General features: G+C 38.0%; 1 protein-coding gene across 5 annotated transcripts in view; it reads left to right on the top strand.

Moving 5' to 3' along the window:
- Cdh12 (cadherin 12) overlaps nt 1–17,000 on the top strand; it is a 988,903-nt gene that overhangs the window by 918,992 nt on the left and 52,911 nt on the right. For all 5 annotated transcript variants that reach the window (XM_052743072.1, XM_052743068.1, XM_052743069.1 and 2 more), the window contains one exon: nt 5,689–5,876. In XM_052743072.1, coding sequence (XP_052599032.1) covers nt 5,689–5,876 — 188 coding nt within the window. The remainder of the gene's footprint in view (nt 1–5,688; nt 5,877–17,000) is intronic.

Raw genomic sequence — 17,000 nt, 5'->3', positions numbered from 1 at the left:
ATGTGATATCAAGAAACCTCTCTGAGTTTGCTCTGTCAAGAACTTCTTCCTTCCTTTCTGTAAAGTCATAGTTAACTAAGGTTGCCTTTGGTCAAATTACATTAACAAAAGAGCATGGTAAAATATGTAAGTTAGTGGATAATATGATATTGAAATGATAAGCCCTGTGCTTTAGTTGAGAATCAAAAGAACATGAAGAGGGCTGTGGAGACATTGATACACAGAGAGGCCTTCTGCTATCAGGGTTGACAGGTCACAGAGGGTGTGAGGAAATAAGGGTGAGGCAGAAAATCACGAACTTATTAACTATCAACTTGTCACCTGGTTTATTCTGGAATGTGTTCCATTAGCTGATCACACAAGCCCTATGCCACAGTGACTCAGGTTGTGTTTTCAGTCTACATATCATAAACATTGAATTGAATTCTCAACTTTCCTTAGAGCGTAGGTGTCACTTTACTACCATGGAATAAAACCATTTAATTGCGTACGCTGCTAGGTGATAAATGTCATCAGTGTAACAATAAAGAAATTAGATAATTCTCTGTAAATATATGACATTTTTGTCTTATGTTAGTTAAAAACTGACTTTTAGTAACTCTTCTGATAATTTCTTAAATCTTCGTGGATGGTTTCCTATAGCTTGTAGTTATTTTTTGCATAAAGATGAAAAATCTTTTGTTGATATAAAATTAAATAGTAAGTCACAGAAACATTGAAGGATGATCACTAGAGACATTTCTAAATTCAATTACATAATCACATGTTTAGTAGCTAAATATTTTCTAAATTTCATTCTCAAATGTAATTTTTACTATGTTTTTGATTACTCAAAATTATTAATATTCTTATCATTCTGAAATAAATTATTTTAAGCCTTCTAGTATTGCCAGTATCATAATATTTACATTTTACTTTATTGTAATTGACCACAATTTAGTTTTTATGTTGCTGGGGACTGAAGACAAAGCCTTCCCTGTTCTAGAGAAACATTTTCCTTGGTCCCAGACACATAACTCTCCCTCTTAGCATTTGCCATGATTTATATTGTCCTGGCTTGCTTCAAACTCCCAGGTACAAGGAGGGATAACTTCTAAGTACAGCTGAACTACGAATTACTATGTTTTTTATATAAACATGCTGTGTTTCAAATGAATCTGTAATGGATTATTCAATTTTTGTTTCTACTTTTGCCAATATGGTATTTTATAATTCATCTGCCCAGTTTCTTCTTATGGGTTTTATAAATCATGTACTGATGCAATTTATAATATTTTTTTCAAGTATGCATGCATACACATCAACATATGTATTGTTTTCTTCATTTACACTGATTAGCTTTCTCAAAGAAAATATATTTTAGAGCTTCGTTCTTGCTTGACAATAGATTCTGACTTCTCCTTCCCTCTCCCTAAAGAATAAGTTGTAATAATCCAAATATAATCAACCTATAATTTTTCAGATGGCATAGTCACTAAAAGAATGTGAATTTACCTACAGCTAGTAGCTATGTTTATTGCAGTGGAAATAACAGAGAACATTGTCTGTAAGAAATTACAGAATCGATCACTGAAATTCCACATAATCTCCTGCATACAGTTTTCTCCGTTTCTTGGGAAATGATGATTTTGTTAGGCATAACTTGTACATTTGATAAAAATGTGAGCATATATTTGACTCACTCGGAGAACAATCCCTTGTCCCTGATTTCATTTCTTAATCTATGTTGTATAGGGAGCACCATTCAGGGGCTTCATATGCATCAAAATAAGGTGACTAGAAATGATGGCAATGTAATTACACTGTATGTCATGCTGATTTAGCTTTGGCACAGTTGCACAGTACTTCAGAGCTTTAAATTAATCTGAATGACCTCAGCTTTATTGCTGTTGAGATTCTAGCAATGATAAAATGCCAACTCATTGGAAATAAACGGAGGAAACCTAAACAACCTGACATGACAAACACGTAGTTCCACCGACTTCCCCCGTGTTCAGTAGACTTTATCACAACAGGCGATTTTTTTTGTAATATACTTGTCTTAATGAATGCTGATGTCTCCCACTTCAATAAAAGTGTATGCCTGAAACGAAAAGATCAGGAAAAAAACAGTGTCCTGTGCTCTTGTGTTTTATGGGCACTAAAAGCTCGGTACAAGAACATGGAATTCACGAACCTCTGCTTTCCTTTGATTATATCTTAATTCTGAAGTGTGCCTACTGAGGGCATAGTATCAAGTCAATCATTGGTGAAAAGTGAGCCTTTTCCAATTCATCATAAATTTTCTGGAGCCATTAGATAATAATTGAATTTTGGACACACCAGTGTTGACAGTCTTCAGAAAGAACTGCCCTCACAACATAGCTTATATTGATAAAGTGCTACAAAGAATAGCTGTCTTCACATTTACTGTTATTGGCCTCATAAACTGGTCTTCTATAGAACAAGAAATTCATATCTCAGCAGATTGCCTTGTAAAGGAGGCCATTTCATCTGTAGTCTGAGTTTCCTGATGGCCTTTAGATTACCTTTCAGAATTTAAAACACCCTCATGCAAACACACAGTGAGAAGCCTCAATTCTGACAATTCAACTTCACTAACTATAATCCCTGAGAGATGACTTCAGACTATATTATTTCCCTAAATAGTTACTTTAAAAATTGATTTTAACTCTTCAAATCAAAAGCTATGCCATGAACTTAATCTATAATTTGATTAGACTTTCCATGAATGGATGGGAAAACGGAAGCAGAAATATTCCACGGTCTTCCAAGTCTCATCAATCCATTGCCCTGCCCTCCAGCAGATGCACTGTGTCCTCACTGTTAGTCACTGTCTCCAGTGAAATCTACAGTTCCCTGTTGCTCTCAGATTGACTGTCAGCCATTTCTTTGGTACATTTAGCAATAAATTGTCTATGTCTGAACAGAGGAGGATTTATAGGAGGCTGTTCAGCACACACCTCCATTTCTTATCAGGAAATCCTTAATATCATTCTCAATACTACTGATAGGTCATGATGTTGCAGTACATCGCTGCTCTATCAATTCAAGGAACTTGATGTATCTTCAGATTCTTTACGTCAATTACAGTTACTCAGACAGGCACATGACATAAATAGTGCTACTAACATTTCTATTTCATATTAAAAACGAAAGGAAGAAAAAATAACATATACTCATTGTTTTACCTTTGCTTTGTGTTTTTCCCCCTATGAGCAGTTTGTTTAGTGTGCCTTAAATAACTATGGTTTATAACATTTTTCCACATTAATAAAAGATTCAAGTAATTTGTACTTGCCAAAATCTCAAGTATCCCTCAGTAAAATGTTGGTGTATGCTAAGAGTTAAGAAAGAATTGTGGTTTTTTTGGTTTTATTTTTAAACTTTGTATTGTTTTGGGGAAGATTGCAAGAGTAGAGGGCATAAGCCGAGGGACAGGAGGTGAGTGGGATTGGGATGCATGATATGAAATCCACAAAGAATCAATAAACAGTTAAAAAAAAAAACAAGAAAGGGAGAGAGCGAAAAAGAGAGAGAGAGAGAGAGAGAGAGAGAGAGAGAGAGGGAGGGAGGGAGGGAGGGAGGGAGGGAGGGAGGGAGGGAGGCTTTCCATTTGGAGTCTAAAGGCAACCCCAGGACAATTTAAGGTGCCTATTTAACATATCAAAGAGGACTCTAGCCAGCTGTCCCAGCATCACCTAGTACCTGTGACTCCTCCAAGCACCTCTCTCCTTGCCCCCTACCTTAAACCTCTACAGTTCAGGGGATGGGCTTCCCATCTTTTCTGCCAGTTTCTAATCCTATATAAATTCAGCTATTTTGGCTACACTCTTGGCTTCTTGTCCTCTTGGTCCTGCTAAGCTTGCAAACTACCTTTTCTCTTCCTTTCTCCTGTACCCCTCACCCCTGTCCTCTCTCCTCTCATGGCTCAGCTCAGTCTGGACTCTTCCAAATATCTCCAAATGTTTCCTTCCTACCTGAAACAAAACCTTTCCCTTAACCACAACTAGTAGTGGTCATGTCCTCATTTTCATTACGAAAGTAGATGATGAAAGATGGATGGCCCTCTGTTACACACTTGCGCCTAGAAAAATCTGATTGTACTTGAGTATCTGCTTTTATCCTGTCCTGCAGGAACACAATGGAAAACACCACCACATGTCAAGTGGCCACTTTTTTTTCCTATTTGCCTTAATTTCCAACTCTCATCTAAGTTTTTGTAATTTGAGAAATAAATAATAATGTATGACAGAGATATATTTTACGGTAGGTAGATATTTAACCATTTGAAGTAAAATATATATCCTATTGTAGAAATGTCCACTGGATACAAGCATAATTTTAAAAGGCAAAGGGCAAGCATCTTGCTTGAGAAAATTACCAAGTTTTGATGCTTAAAAAACTTGAAAACTTGTAGACATCTTCACATAATAGGGAGTAAAAAAGAAAATAACGGAAATTTCACAATGTTCATCCGTGTGTCCTAATATATGATTCACTAAAGTGTCATCATATAAGGAAAATGCTGACTATCTTCCTAGCTTAATTTTAACTGATGCAACTAGAAATTCAAAACAAAATCCATAACAGTGACAGTTTCATTCATAGAAAAGAGCTATTCAAAGCCCAGTAATGAAATTTGAAATTGGAATACCAGTAACACAATGGACACTTTGACTTTTGTGTTTTATTTTGCTCTCCATTCTTGTCCTTTTCTAATTGTGACAGCAGAACATAGACTAACACATCAATACAGGTTTTGAGGCAATACAAAAAATATCAGTAAAATAAAGGCTATGCTGTGTTAGTGACATACTTTAATTTGAAATTCCAGACTCCTTAACTTGTCAAAATTTGTATATATAATACTATTTTTCAGAGTTTAACAACATATTGTAGATCTTAACAATATTTTCATATTCAAAATGCATTTCTCAGTAATATAATTGCTCCACCTGGTGGTAGAAATTTCCATTTTTTTTCATTTTTTAATACTAAAAGTAATCAGGGTATCAAATTTATATCTTGATTTAGGTAATATATAAAAATGTTTTCTAGGATGCCAAGTTAATACATTTTAAAATGTACTGAAATCACAATATATTACTCTGCATTTAACTTTACCATGAATTGGAATTTTGGGACTGTACATATATAAGTATCATTATAGAACATTTTTGCTTGGTGTATGATTACTGAATATATTATTCTTTAAAAGATAAGCTTAACCACTAAAAGTATCTACATATAGATATTTTTAATAACTACCCCACTTACTTATTTATCTATGAAGTGTTTATCTAATGTTTCTTTGTGTTTTGCATCCTACATTATTTTATTGATATTGATTACTCATATTGATATTGATTAGGAATGCTACTAAGATCATTTTTAATATTTAATCCACTTAGATACAATTGGTATATGACTATTTTCTCAAAGTGATTGTGATTTATCATCCTCCATTACTGTTCATGCTCAGTTAAACCTCTACATCAGGAACTTCCGACATATATAGTGTAGCAATTACATATAATCATAGCCTTTAAGCTGTCAATAAATTGTCTTTGATTTTGTATTACAAAGATATTAGTTTGATTTACTATTTATATCTATATTTTAAAGCAGGGCAATCTCATTATACACTGATTCTTCTGTCTTTATAAATTATGTGTCTCTTATTAGGCATCTTCCACCTGAAAGTCCCCGAGTCTTCTCCTATTGGCTCAGCAATTGGACGGATAAGAGCAGTAGATCCAGATTTTGGGAAAAATGCAGAAATTGAATACAACATTGTCCCAGGAGATGGGGGAAATTTGTTTGACATTGTCACAGATGAGGATACACAAGAAGGAATCATCAAATTGAAAAAGGTACATAGACTAATTTTTGGACTATTGACAACCTATAAATAAAAGCAAAAGCAGGTAAAGTGATAGCTATTTTTTCTTCACCTAGAAATACTTTACTTATGAAATAAAAGCTCACACAATGTATTTCTATGCTTACAGGTATATATCTTCAGTATGACATTAAGACTTCTTAGTTTGGCCAAGTGACATTTTATTTTTTTCATAATGTTAAGATTAATTTTTGAATGAAGTGTAGAGAAAATTGCTTATACTAACAAAGTTGAAGTTATCAAATTGTGACTACTCAGAAAGTACACATACGTAATTCACATTATACATAAGCATTGATGTCATTTTAAGAGAATACCAGCTTGGGTAGACAAGATTTAGGATAGAAAGCTATTGAATACAGTAAGCATAGTTTAAATTGCTGCTCTAGTTAAAGCTTGAAGGAGGAGAACATTGAGGTAAGCATGGGCAGTTAAGAACAGGCTAATGAGGTTTCAGTGGGGAGTGTGAACTGTGTCTGGAATTGTGCAAGGGGTGATTTGTGTGATATTTTGATCAGGAATCTGGTTTCGTGCTGCCCATGTTCTAAGAATCTGAATGAAGATAAATGTAAAGATAAGGTTTAGTGAAAGCAATAGAAAAGGAGGAGGGAATCTATAAATAGTAATGTGAAAAGAAAGATGTTTGAGAGAAAGATAAATAGAGAATGGGAATGGAAAGCAAGCGGCAGAGAACTAGAGAAAGGACAGGGAGGCAGATAGAGAGGATGGGTGATGGAGTTGGCAGACAACAGCATCCTCAGGGCAAAGAGTGGTGAGGGGGTGAGATGCTTAGTTTTGTCAACTTGACATAATATAGAACCACTTGGGAAGGCATTCTCAGCGAGGGGTCCTCTAGATTAGGTTAATTTCTGGGTATGTCTGTAGGGGATTTTTTTGAGTATGTTAATTGATATGGGAAGACTGGCTAAGTATGTACAAGCACTCTTCCATAGGCAGCAGATTTTAGATTGGACAAGTTTATAGAAAGCAGGTTGAGACTAGTATATGTTAGTATATGCTTTTAACTACTCACTTTCTACTCTTGACTGTGGATACTTGTGACCAGTTGCTTCAAACATGTGCTGTCCTGACTTCCTTGAAAAATGGACATAACCTGGAATGACAAGCCAAGTAAACAGCTTCCCTATTAAGTTGCTTTCTGTCAGGGCATTTTTAACATAACCATTCAACCTATGGAAACATAACTAAGTTATGGAAGCATACGTAAGAAAGAAATTGGTATGGAGAAGTGAGATTATTGATGTGATGAACCGAAATATGTAGAGATCAGTATGTTAGAATTATTTCGTCAGAAGAATGTTAAAATGTTTGGATATGTGGGAAAGAAAGGCCATTGAATGCTACAAGCAGATTCAAAATTGCTGTTCTAATCAAACTCTGAAAGAGACAAATGCTGAGAGAAGCCTGGACAGTTCAAATATGGCTTGTGAGGTTTCAGAGAGGAAAGTGAACTGTGTCACAAACTGAACAAGGGGTAATTTGTGTGATAGTTTGACCAGGAATCTGGCTTCCTTCTGCCTTATTCTGCAAATTTGAATAAAGATGAATGTAAAGAGCAAGGATTTATGTGTTTGCAGATGGAAGGGAGAGTTTAAAGACTGGGGAAGGAGAGTGAAGCCAGTAAAGCATTTGTAATTGTTAAGGTTATTAGCATCATTAAAGAGAAGAGTGGTGTCCTGCATTGGCCAGTAGTAATGTGCTTCCTTTGGGTCTGCACTCACAAGCTAATGCTGCTACAGTCTCATGGGTATGGTCTACATCTGGCAAGAGAACGTGACCACACAATCTACATGGTACTTGTTTTAAAGGGAAAGAAGCAAGTTTAAGGGGTGTGTTGGTTTTAATGCAATTGCTCCCATAATCTCATAGGGAGTGGCACTATTAGGAGGTGTGGCTTTGTTGGAGTGGGTAAGGCCTTTTTGGAGGAAGTGTATCACGATGGGGGCAGGGTTTGAGTTTTTCTATGCTCAGAATACCAACCAGTGTTTCAGTCTACTTCCTGTTACCTGCAAGATGTAGCACTCTCAGCTCTAGTACCTCATATGCCTGCAAGCTGTCATGGTCCCCATCATGATGACAATGGACTGAACCTCTGAAACTGTAGCGAGCAACCCCAATTAAATGTTTTCTTTATAAGAGTTGCCTTGTTCATGGTCTTTCTTCACAGCAATAAAAATCCTAACAAAGACAAAAGTTATAGCGAGAGCAGATGAGGCTAGGTACTGTGTGGCCAAGTGGGAGTCCCCATGGAAAGGCACTGTCTTTGGGTTTTTGTTATGGTGATGAAACACCATGACCAAAAGCAAGTTGGGGAGGAAAGACTTTATTTGGCTTATACTTCCACATCACTGTTTATCATTGAAGAAATTCACGACAGGAATTCAGCAGGCAGGAGCTGATGCAGAGGCCATGGAGGGGTCCTGCTGACTGGCTTATTCATCATGGCTTGCTCAGCCTGCTTTCTTACTGGACTTAGGACCATCAGCTGAGAGATGGCACCATTCAACAATGGGCTGGGCTCTTCTCCATCAATCACTAATTAAGAAAGTGACCTACAGCTGGATATTATGGAGGCATTTTCTCAACTGAGGTTTCCTTACTTCAGATAACTATCTTTTGTCATGTTGACATGAAATGAGCCAGCAAAAGCAGCTATGCATCCATTGAATATGGCTATGAAGATAAAGTCTCAGCTGTGGTGGAGGTATCAAAACATGAAATGTCAGGCTGTAGATGGTTCACTAAGCTGGGTTGCAGGTATTCAGTGCAGCAAGCCTATATCTAAGATAGAGCTGTGTGTGCTTCAGGTGTAAGAGTGGAGGAATGGAGGGATGGTATTGCCTAAGCTTTGAAGCCTAGCACATTACGTTATAAGCTCCAGGTGATGGACATTTAGCAGCAAGATTTGATGTTCTCCCTTCTGGATTTTTATTTCACTTTTGAATGATTATTCTTTACAATCACTTAGTTCTTCTAATTTGAAATATGATGTTCATCCTGTGCTATCATACGTTGGAAGTATGTGATTTTTTTTTTTTATTTTATAGAAGCTGATACTGAAGAGATGTTGGAATTTTATAAATAATTTTTATTGAAAGTAAATTGATTGCATACAATATATTCTGATCAGGGCTTCCTCTCCATGTTTCCCCAGATTCTCCCAACTTCCTCACACTTCTAACTCTACACCTTATGTCTCTCTTAAGATAAGAGATCGGCAAATAAAAAAAGACAAACCAAGAGGACAGCAAAAAGAAATGAAGAAAGAGCACAAGAAATGCATAGCATACTGGAAAACATACTGTGAAGGTCTAGACTTAACTTTACAGGCTCCATTTTAGTGAAAGGGCCACCATCTCAGAGTACCTGCTGTTCTCAGTTCCAGGAAGGACCTTGGGAATGTGCCATGACAACTCGAACAGATACAGAGCAGTATCTTCTTGCAGACATCCTGTCTGTGGTTTATGGCCCTTAAAGATATCTAGATAACCCTGCTGAGAAGTCCAGATAATTCTGTTCAGCAGGTTGTGGTTCCCCGCCAAAAGTCTAGCCCAATGGTTTCAAATCATTTTGCCCCGTATCCCTTCTACCCAATCCCAAGTTGCCAATTCCCAGCTTGTGGTTTTTCCCTATAAAAACTCTCTACACCTGGGCTTGTGGCTGCTGCCACATTTCCTTCCACATGCTGTGCAGTGGCCCAGGTTAAACCTGAATAAAAGGACCCTTATGTGCTTGCATTGGAAACTGGCTCCTTGGTGGTCTCTGGGGCTTTTGTGAAATGGGTACAACATATACACACTCATATGCATGTGCACACACAGAAACATATACCCACATACATGCATATTACATAATACATACATACATACATACATACATACATATATACATGAGAGAAAGAAAGATATGCCTCCCCACACATACACACTTAGTCAAGAAGTTCTGGGCTGTAATGCTTTATGTTGACTGGATGTCTACACTAAGCTTACCATCAATATGGTGACCTTCCAGGAACAGGAGATCATCCAGTTACCTAAAGAGGAGAGATCTGGTTCAGGTCGTTTAAAGTGCCTTAAGAAATGTTATTCAAAGGTTGGGGATTTAGCTCAGTGGTAGAGCGCTTGCCTAGCAAGCACAAGGCCCTGGGTTCGGTCCTCAGCTCTGGAAAATTTAAAAAAAAAAAAAAAAGAAAGAAATGTTATTCAAAATCCTCCCAAATTTAGGCTGGAGGAATAGCTCTGTGAGTACATTACTTGCCTCACAAGCATGAGGTCTTGAGTTCAGATACTCAAACTCTTGCAAAAATGCTGGAATTGTAGCAATTACTGTAAGTGAGCATAGCTGAATTGACAAGCTTTAGGTTTAGTGAAAAACCCTATCTCATGCTCTTTTAAAAATAAAGGTGAAGATGGGGGAAAGAGGTTAGTTGTGTGTCTCTGGCCTCTATAGACATGTGCACATGATTTTTATGCACAGAAATACACTAAAAGGTACATGTCACACAGTATGTCATATGTATTCACACGTGTACACAGGCTTTTATTATTTCATTTATATTTTGAGATTATGCTATAATCACATGACTTCTCCCCTCTTGTTTTTCTCTCTAAACTTTCCAATATAGCATTTCTTGCTCTACTTTCAAGTTAATGGCCTCTTTTTAAATCATTAGTTATTGTTACGTAAACGCACACCTATGTATATAAATGCACACATGTGTAAGTGTATGTGTGGGCATTTGTGTGTTCCTAAGTACATAATTACAACCTGATTAGTCTATATAATTGTCTTAGTCAGTGTTCTATTGCTATGAAGAGACACAATGACAACTCATAAAGGAAACTATCTAATAGGGGCTTGCTTACAGTTTCAGAGGTTTATCATTGTTGTCATGGCAGGAAGCATGGCAGCATGCAGGTTGACATGGTGCTAGAGAAGTAGCTGAGGATTCTACATCCTGATCCTTAGGCAGCAGGAAGAGAGCTTGGCTCAGGCTTTTGAAACCTCAAAGACCACCTTCAGTGAATCACTTCCAATAACAATTCCTTATCTACTCCAACAAGGCAACAACTCCCTATCCTTTCAAACAGTGTCACTTCCACTTCTGGGTGACTAAGTATGCAAATATATGAGCCTAAGGACCATTCTTATTCAAACCTCCATAATATTACTTGTATATTTGTTTTCAGGGCTAACTACTATAAGTTTACTCTACTTTTGGATAGCCTCTCCCATTCTAAACATTTCTTAGATTCCTGTAGTTCTGCATATTGGGTTGAAGCCTCCTGGACGTTCCACAACTCACCCCTCCAAATGCACCTTAGCATGTTTATGGTTGTCCTTGTTCATCTATGTTTAGTCCCACACATGGATGATACCTTATTATTGCAGCTTGTGACATTTCTAGGAGACAAATTCTCACAGCAGACATCAAACTCCCTGTGCCTCTGCTTTTTACATCCTGTTGTCCCCATCTTCCAACAGTTTCACCTGAGCCTTAATTATACACATTGCATTGTAGGTGTATCCAGTAGGGTAGAACTCCCCAACTCTATGCTTTGATTGTTTGTGGCTCTGCCTGTGTTGTCTCTTTCTGTTTTCAAAGAGGAGTTTCCACGGTGAGATATGAGAATTACCACTAGTTATGGATATAAGGACAAATGTTTAGAATGGAGTTAGGGATTATACTGGATTAGTAAAGTGTCAGTTCAAAATCCTGCTCCAAGATCTGTGACTTAACTAGACCTGGTTAGTTGGCCAGCTTCCCTCTTCCCAGGCATGATTCCCACAGGCTCAGTGGGCTTTAAGTACAATTAGTTCGTTACCTGCAAGTTACATATGCCAGTACTGCACCTTTTCGGGTTATTGTTCCATGCTTGTCATTATGATTCAATAAGTATCACATCCGTGAATGACTGATGGTTGCTTCTCTTCTAGAGTATTTGTTGGGTGTTTATCCATTTTATTTTATGTTTCTTGTTTCTTTCTGTAACAGAACACAATTCATTGTATTGGCATTAAAATCATTATCTACATCTAATTCATTGCCATAAATTTTACTACATCATTCAGTAGACATTTGTGGAGCATCTATTAATCGTAGGTTTACTCAAGACTTGGAAGATCCAGCTGGCAGAGACAGACATATCCTTTCTACAAAAGCAGCCTCTAGTAGTTTGGGAAAGGTGACCGGCTTGAGAGTGATAAACTAAAGCTGGAAGGACTACATTGGCGTAAAGTGTCAATAAGCCTGTAGAGGGCAGGACCTTTTAGAGAATTGGTCAAGAAAGATTTCCAGCTGAAAGAAGCGAGATTAGCACTGTGGTATCTGTATGATGTGTGTTCTTAGAAAACCAGAGCATAGTCTTTCCAAAATCTCTGATGGGGAACACTGGCAATGAGACAGTCGTACCTCAAGTCAGTGAGGACAGGATTCTGGGAGGAGATGAGACACAGAGGAGGAAAGACCATAAGCAAGGTAGAGCTCTGATTTTGATCATGATGAAGCAACTGTGAGATTAGACTAAATCACCTTCCTAGGTCCAGAGCCTGGTCACTCAGGTTGTGTTACTGAGGATATAGGAAAGAAAGACCCTAGTGAAGATACCACAGACAATCCATAGAGGTGGTGTGGGCTTTGAATAGGATGCTCACAGGCGAAAGAATGTGAGCTCTCATGATGTCCTTGCTGTATTCTACAAGATAAAAGTACACATTAATAAGTACTCAGATTCTCTGAAAAATTCTACCACACATTTGAGTAACTCTAAAGATTATACCTAAAGTAAAAATGCAACAGATTTTGTAAGAAGACTTAAAATTATATATCTTCTTTCATTGATTATGTTGTACTATGTGAAAAGTGATTTTCTATACATGCACAGTCATAGATACATTTCTTTTTTTCCATTTTTCTTTATTAAGAATTTTTCTACTCACTCCACATGCTATCCACAGACCACCCCTCCTCCCTCCTCCCACCCCAAGCCTTCTTTCCCATGCCACCCTACATCCCCACATCCCCCAATTCGAGGTCTCCCATGGGGAGTCAGCAGAGCCCAGCACACTGAGCCTAGGCAGGTCCAAGCCCCTTCCCACTGCACCAAGGCTGTCCAAGGTGTCACACCACAGGCACCAGATTCCAGAAGCCTGCCCATAGACCAGGGACAGACCCCGATCCTCCTGCCTGGGTCCCCCCCAAACAGTTCGAGCCAAACAACCATCTTCCGTGTCCAGAAGTCCTAGTCCAATCCCATGGGGGCTCCACAGCCACCAGTCCACAGTTCATGGGCTTCCACTAGTATGGCCAGTCATCTCTGCATGTCCTCCCACATGATCTCGATGTCCCTCTCCTCTCTCTCATCTGTTGGATTCCCAGATCTCAGTCTGGTGCCTGGCCGTGGATCTCTGTATCTGCCTCCATCTGTCACTGGACAAAGGCTCTATGATGACAGCTAGGTTGTGGGGTGGCAGAGGGAGAGGAGTGGGGGATGAGAACATAGGGAAATGGGAGGGTCAAGCTGGAACAGGGACAGAGTGGGAGGGCAGGGAGGAAGATACCATGATAGATGAGGGCATCATGGGAATAGGAAGAGGTAGGGTGCTGGGGAGGCTCTCAGGAATCCACAAGGTTGACCCCACCTTGGTCTGCTGGCAGTGGTCCAGAGGGTGCCTGGACTGGTCTACTCTGGTGACCAGTCTAGCAAATAACATAGATACATTTCTTAATTAAAACTGTTGCTATGGGGTCTTAATTAATAAAAAAATACAGGTGAAAAACTTATGAAAATTTCAAAATTGATCAACCTTCATTTTTTTTTTATGTTAAAAATTTCCTTGTGATTGAACGTAAAGGGGATTTTTATACAAGTCTCTTGGATCTAGGGCCAGTATTTTATTTTTATTATTGGTTGTTTGATGATTGATTGATTCTTCCCTCATATATTACAGTCTGACCACAGTTTCATCTCTCTCCTCTTTTCCCAGTCCTACCCCCGCCTGTCACCTCCCTTTTCTTCCAGATCCACTATTGCTCATTTCTTTACAGAAAAGGGCAAGCCTCCCAGGGACATCAACCAAACATGGTATAGCAGGTTGCATTAAGACTAGGCTCATCTCCTTATATTAAGGGGGATAAGGCAATCCAGTAGGTAAAAGAGTCAGAGACAGCCCGACTACCACTGTTAAAGGTCCCACAAGAACCCCAAGCTACACAACCATGATATATGTAGAGGACCAAGCTCAGACCCACACAGGCTCCCTGGTTGTTGTCTCATTCTCTGGGAACCTCTTTGAGCCCTGGTTAGTTGATTCTGTGTGCTGTGTTCTTGTGGTATCCTTCATCCCTCTGGATCCTACAATCTTTCCTCCCCATCTTCAGTGGGGATCCCTGAGCTCCACCTAATGTTTTGCTTTGGACATTTGTGTCTGTTCCCATTTCATCAATCATTGCTGGATGAAGCCTCTCTGATGGATTAGGCTCGTCTCTGGTCTATGAGTATAGCAGAATATCATTAGGAATTATTTGACTGATTTTTTTTTTCTTTTGGCCAGTAGTGTTTGTTTCTATCCTGGGTCTCTGGGCTGTCCTGCCTCTGGATTCTGACTATCCAGGCTGTGTCAGGAAGAATGGGCTCCCCCATGTGGCATGGGCCTCAAGTTTGACCAGTCATGGGTTGGCCACTCCCACAATATCTGAGTCACCATTATGCCAGTACATCTTGCAGGTGGGAAAACATTTAGGTCAAAGGTTTTGCACTTGCTTTGATGTCCCAGTCCCTCCACTGGAAGCCTTGCTTGGTTATAGATGATGGCCAGTTCAGGTGCTGTATCCCTCATTACTAGACGTCTCTGCTAGGGTAACCCTTGTAGATTCCAGGGTGTTTCCATTGCACTAGGTTACTATCTCACCCCCTAAACCCCCATATCCAATAATCTCTTTTAGTACTCTCCCTCCATGTCTCTGACCCCTTCCCTGATTCCCTCTTCTTCCTAGCCCTACCCTCTCCCAGTCAACCCACAAAATCTATTCTATTTCCCCTTCTCTGACAGATTCCTATGTCCCCCCCTTGAGCCCATCTTATTACTTAGCCTCTCTGGGTCTGTGAATTATAGCATGATTTATCGTTTACTCAACAGCTAATATCCATTTATAAGTGAGTACATACCATGCTTGTCTTTCTGGGTCTGGGTTACCTCACTCAGGATGGTTTTCTTTATAGTTTCACCCATTTACCTGAAAATTTCATTATGTCTTTTTTTTTCTGTTGTCTCTCAGCTGAAGTATAGATAAAGAAAATGTTATTTTTTTTTACAATGGAGTATTATTTCATTATTCAAAAACAAAAACAGAAACAAAGAAACAAACAAGAAACCCAACATCAACAATAATAAAAAAAAAACATTAATTTTTTAAGGACAGTATCTATTTCAGGAAAAATAGAATTTTCAAATGTATAATCAATATATTAGTAAGCAACTACTTTAAAGTCATGATTAGGAGTACTTAAATGAAAATATAGACCAAAACAGAAGTCTACACAAACTTCAAATTGTATTATGTCTTAAAATTGGTTAGAATGTTTCCCTTTGCAATCTCAGTGTGGAAAGTCAATGTAAGGATTTCAGTAAAAAATTAAATTCATAGAAGGGTCACATTTTACATACACTGAAGTGAATCCATTTAGAAGGTCAACACTCTATTTGAGAAATGAATATGCACTACTTTTAAAGGAACTACTTTAATTTTGGACTAAAGATTCTGAGACGCAAGTAAGGAATAAAGCATGAGTTTCTTTGAATTTTACAATTCTTTTCTTTTTGTAAAATATCGCTTTAGGCTTTAGAATGCTCTGTGCTGTGAGGTGCACATTTTCATTTTTGTTCTATCTTTTATCTCACCCATGCTTCCTATTTACTACTTTCATTTCCGTCTTCTCCTCTGAGAGGAAGGGATGTAAGTAGATGAATATGGTGCTCAGGTTTTTATGAGCTGAGAAGAATGAAGAAGGGCATTTTTATTTATTTTATTTTAAAACTCAACTTTGATTCATTTTATGAAGACTCAGACAGAATGTCATTTCTCTGTCAGTCTAAATTCAGAGTAACACCATGAAACTTTACAAATCTCTCCAAGGCACACGATATTGATAAAAAGTAAAACAAAATAAGGACACTAACTTGCCTCATATCATATTGTACTGAGCTAAGAATAAAAATATCAAAACCGTCTTATACATTGTTGAGATACACAGCAATAGGAATGATAGCAAAACAAGAATAAAAAATGTCATAAAATTTATTCTCTTATAAAAATTGAGAGGTGGGCCAAATTTAGAGTAAGAAAATAATGATAGTTTAAAGGTACATTAATTATATTTTAATTATTACTGATGGATAAGTGAAAATAAGGTGTGTATTTATTTAATATCTATACAAATAGAAACTAAACTGAGTTAAATCTTTTCAAGACAGAAACTACAAATTTATTCATGGAAAATGATTTTTATCTTATTTGTGCAATTATAATAGAGTAAATATTTAGATTTATGATTTAACATCATATATAATTTCACCATTGATTCTGTATTATTTCAATAAAGTACCCTTTACCAACTAATAAGGGATCATGCATCGTCATTAAGTGGAGAATTAAAATGTTATTCTTTTGTATAAAATAAGTGACTCTACAAAATAGAAAAAAAATTATAATTGTTATGCTATTGGCTTATTATTTTGCTTGACATTTACGTAAACTATAGATGGCATTAAATGCAAAGTAGAGGGCCTAGTCCAGTCCCATTGGGGCTCCACAGCCACCAGTCCACAGTTCATGGGTTTCCACTAGTGTGGCCAGTGAACTCTGCACGTCCTCCCATCATGATCTCCACGTCCCTCATCTGCAGTGTCTCTCCTCTCTCTCATCTGTTGGATTCCCGGAACTCAGCCTGGTGCCTGGCCATGGATCTCTGTATCTGCCTCCATCAGTCACTGGACAAAGGCTCTATGATGACAGTTAGGTTATTTGCTAGGCTGGTCACTAGAGAAGACCGGTCCAGGCACCCTCTGGACCACT

This window comes from Peromyscus californicus, unplaced genomic scaffold, assembly GCF_007827085.1.
Source record: "Peromyscus californicus insignis strain IS unplaced genomic scaffold, ASM782708v3 Scaffold_18__1_contigs__length_77618521, whole genome shotgun sequence".
In the NCBI taxonomy this organism is placed as follows: Eukaryota; Metazoa; Chordata; class Mammalia; order Rodentia; family Cricetidae; genus Peromyscus; species Peromyscus californicus.
Note: the sequence above shows the minus strand (reverse complement) of the source record. Positions and strands in the feature narration are given on the sequence as shown.